The sequence below is a fragment of the Diuraphis noxia genome, unplaced genomic scaffold (assembly GCF_037042655.1).
Source record: "Diuraphis noxia isolate RWA-SAM2 unplaced genomic scaffold, SU_Dnox_SAM2 contig0001, whole genome shotgun sequence".
Lineage (NCBI taxonomy): Eukaryota > Metazoa > Arthropoda > Insecta > Hemiptera > Aphididae > Diuraphis > Diuraphis noxia.
In genome coordinates this window covers 1,600,706-1,603,452 of record NW_028301711.1, presented here as the reverse complement: position 1 = coordinate 1,603,452, position 2,747 = coordinate 1,600,706, and the positions used below count along the sequence as shown (strand labels likewise).

The 2,747-nt window shown below is 30.0% G+C and overlaps 1 protein-coding gene across 1 annotated transcript; it reads right to left on the bottom strand.

The window, feature by feature from the left end:
* Positions 1-1,162: 1,162 nt before the first annotated feature.
* LOC149059223 (52 kDa repressor of the inhibitor of the protein kinase-like) lies at positions 1,163-2,540 on the bottom strand. Its single transcript, XM_089218062.1, has 2 exons — positions 2,513-2,540; positions 1,163-2,223 (listed from the first exon to the last, which is right to left on the bottom strand). The coding sequence occupies exons 1-2, from the start codon at positions 2,538-2,540 to the stop codon at positions 1,163-1,165; spliced, it is 1,089 nt and encodes a 362-aa protein (XP_089074188.1).
* Positions 2,541-2,747: the final 207 nt, after the last annotated feature.

Below are 2,747 nucleotides of genomic sequence, written 5' to 3'. Positions count from 1 at the left end.
TGTGGGTATAGTCTTCTGGTAAATTTAGGGTAGGCAAGGTATCAGGTTTTAATTTACGAAACTTAGGAGTGTATGCTAAAATTATTAAAACAATTTGATAAAAAAATTGCCATTATGAGGTAATTTACCTAATTAAAAATATAATTACCTAAGAGTTCGGCTTTAAGATCTCGAACATATGCATCATCACTAAAATGTTCAGAACACATATATGATAAACAAGGATTCATACTATCTCCTCTTCTACACTTTAGAGTCCAATTCTTTTGTATCTCTGGGTCCTTTGGAAATCTAAAAATTAGAGTAAAATCTATATTTTTGTTTGAAAGTATGCTAACTGAGCAAATAATTTTTGAGGTACCTATGGGCAGTGTTGGGAAGTAACTTAACTTAAGTTAAAAGTTACTATAGCGAAATTACTTTCTATGTAACTTGATTATATTTTACTGTAAGTAATTTATATGTTATTTGAGTTACATTTTTGTAGTAATTATGACTTAATTACTCGTTACTTTATTTGGTTAAATACATGCACTAAAAAGCGATCAAAATTATTGACTGTAATTTTGAAAATGCAGTTTTGTTTAAAATAAATTTGAAAAAAATGTTAAATATTTATTATTTAGCAAAATGAGTATTAATTATTAATAATTTCATATTTTTGATTGTCATTATTTAATATTTAGTTTATGTATTGTCGTATTGAACACATATTTTTGAAAAAAGTAACTTCTATTGAAATTCAGTTACTTTTTAAACTTAAAAGAAATGTAACTTGATCAAATAAAAAAAAAGTAACTTAAAAATAATTTAGTTAGAATTCTGATAAGGAATTAATAATGTAATCTAATTACCAAACAGTAACTTCCCCAACACTGGGTACCTATTGGCAGTGGCGTACCCAGGATTTTCAAATGGGGGGGGCTAAACAAAGTAAATTCAAATTTGACATCATCTTAACAATTTTCAATAAAGTCTTATAACAGTTAATTGTAATATTTCATTATAATATAATTCTTATAACACATACATAATATATTAGTGATATATTTAATTTGTAGGAACTAGGAAGTAGGGACTGATTTATTATACAAAATATGTTATACGATAAATTATTTTATTTTATATAGGTAACTTCAAAATACATATTTTATTTTTTACATTATTTGCTCCAGTCTTCTAATTGCATCCTTCTGGGTGCCTTTTTGGAAAATAATTTAATTATTTCATCCTCACAGAGTAGTTCTTTTTTGTTAATATTTGTTAATGCCAATCCATTGAGTCGTTCTTCCGACATGGTTGAACGTAGATATGTTTTTAATCGTTTTAGAGTTGAAAATGTACGTTCAGGCGTCGCCGAGGTGACTGGCAATGTCGCAAACAATTGTAAAAGTATTTTTATATTTGGTACGACAGTTGTGCAATGGGGTAATGTATCAATAGCTGAATCTGTTTTAATTTGCTTATTTTTCCATTGGTGTCTCCAAATGCGCAACTCTGCTTTAAGAATAGAATTATCATCAGTTGAAAGATCTTGAGCATAGATAGAAGCCGCTTTCAAAATAGTTTCATCATCGTACATACTAAAATTTGATGGAATAAGTCCCTGTAAAGGTATTATATCACTAAGTCGTTGATTAAATCGTGCATCCAATTCTTGAAGGATGAAATCAAGAAAAGGAAGAAACACTGATACTTTGAAGTATGTCTCTGGATCTTTTGAATTTATATTTATTCTTTGTGTTTGCCTACCACATATCCGAGGCATGCATATTTCTACATTTGCTAAATTTGCAATATCAGAAACATCCTTAAAAATTTGTTTAAAGTGTCCATCTGCACCTTCTCGAAGCTCTTCTAGTGCACTGCGAATAACCATTACGTCGGATAATGCTTTAGAAATATCTTGTTGTTTGCTCTGAAGAGAAATACTGAGTTGCAAAGTGTAGGCAAAACAAGTTACTGTAACTTCAAGTGCAACGAGAAAATCAATTTTCGTCACTGAATTTAAATATAATGCTGCTTTGCATGAGCTTTCAGGATTAGGATCATGTGAAATATCTTCAAGAACATGCACTACATAAACATACAATTGTTTAAATGTAATCAATGCTTCATGACGCTCAATCCAACGTGTCTCGCACAGTGTTTTCAATTTTTCTTTTTTTTGTGAATTATTGCTATCGCTTAAAATAACTGATTTCAATTTATCAGATCTCTTAGCTGAAGCAGAAAAAAACTTACGACAGACTCAACTTTGCTTTTCTTAAAATTGAATACAGAAAACACGTTAGGTCTTTTCTCAGACATTATTCACAAAAAAACTGTACAGAAAATATAAAAAGTAGTAGCTAGTATTTAGTAAAGGCTAAGGAGTAAGGATTGACGATTGTGATACTCAACACTATCAGCGATAGTGTTGTTGGTCGCGCATCACGTGCGTCATGCCGTACACCGTACACCACAGATAACAGTCGTTGTCGTATCTTAATGTTTGTTACTATGTTCATACCGATCAAATAATAGTATATCGGTACCATATACGGAACGTTTATTCTTTGGCTAATATTATGTCGTTGTTACTTAAGATAATACCACAGATTATATATATTATTTTTAATCTGTGATAATATGTTGTGTACTCAACATTGTTTTTAGGAATATCATGGTTTGTACTTTGTATTTTATAATATAAAATTTATTTCATAACACGGCCAATGGGGAGGGCTGAAGCCCTCTAAGCCACC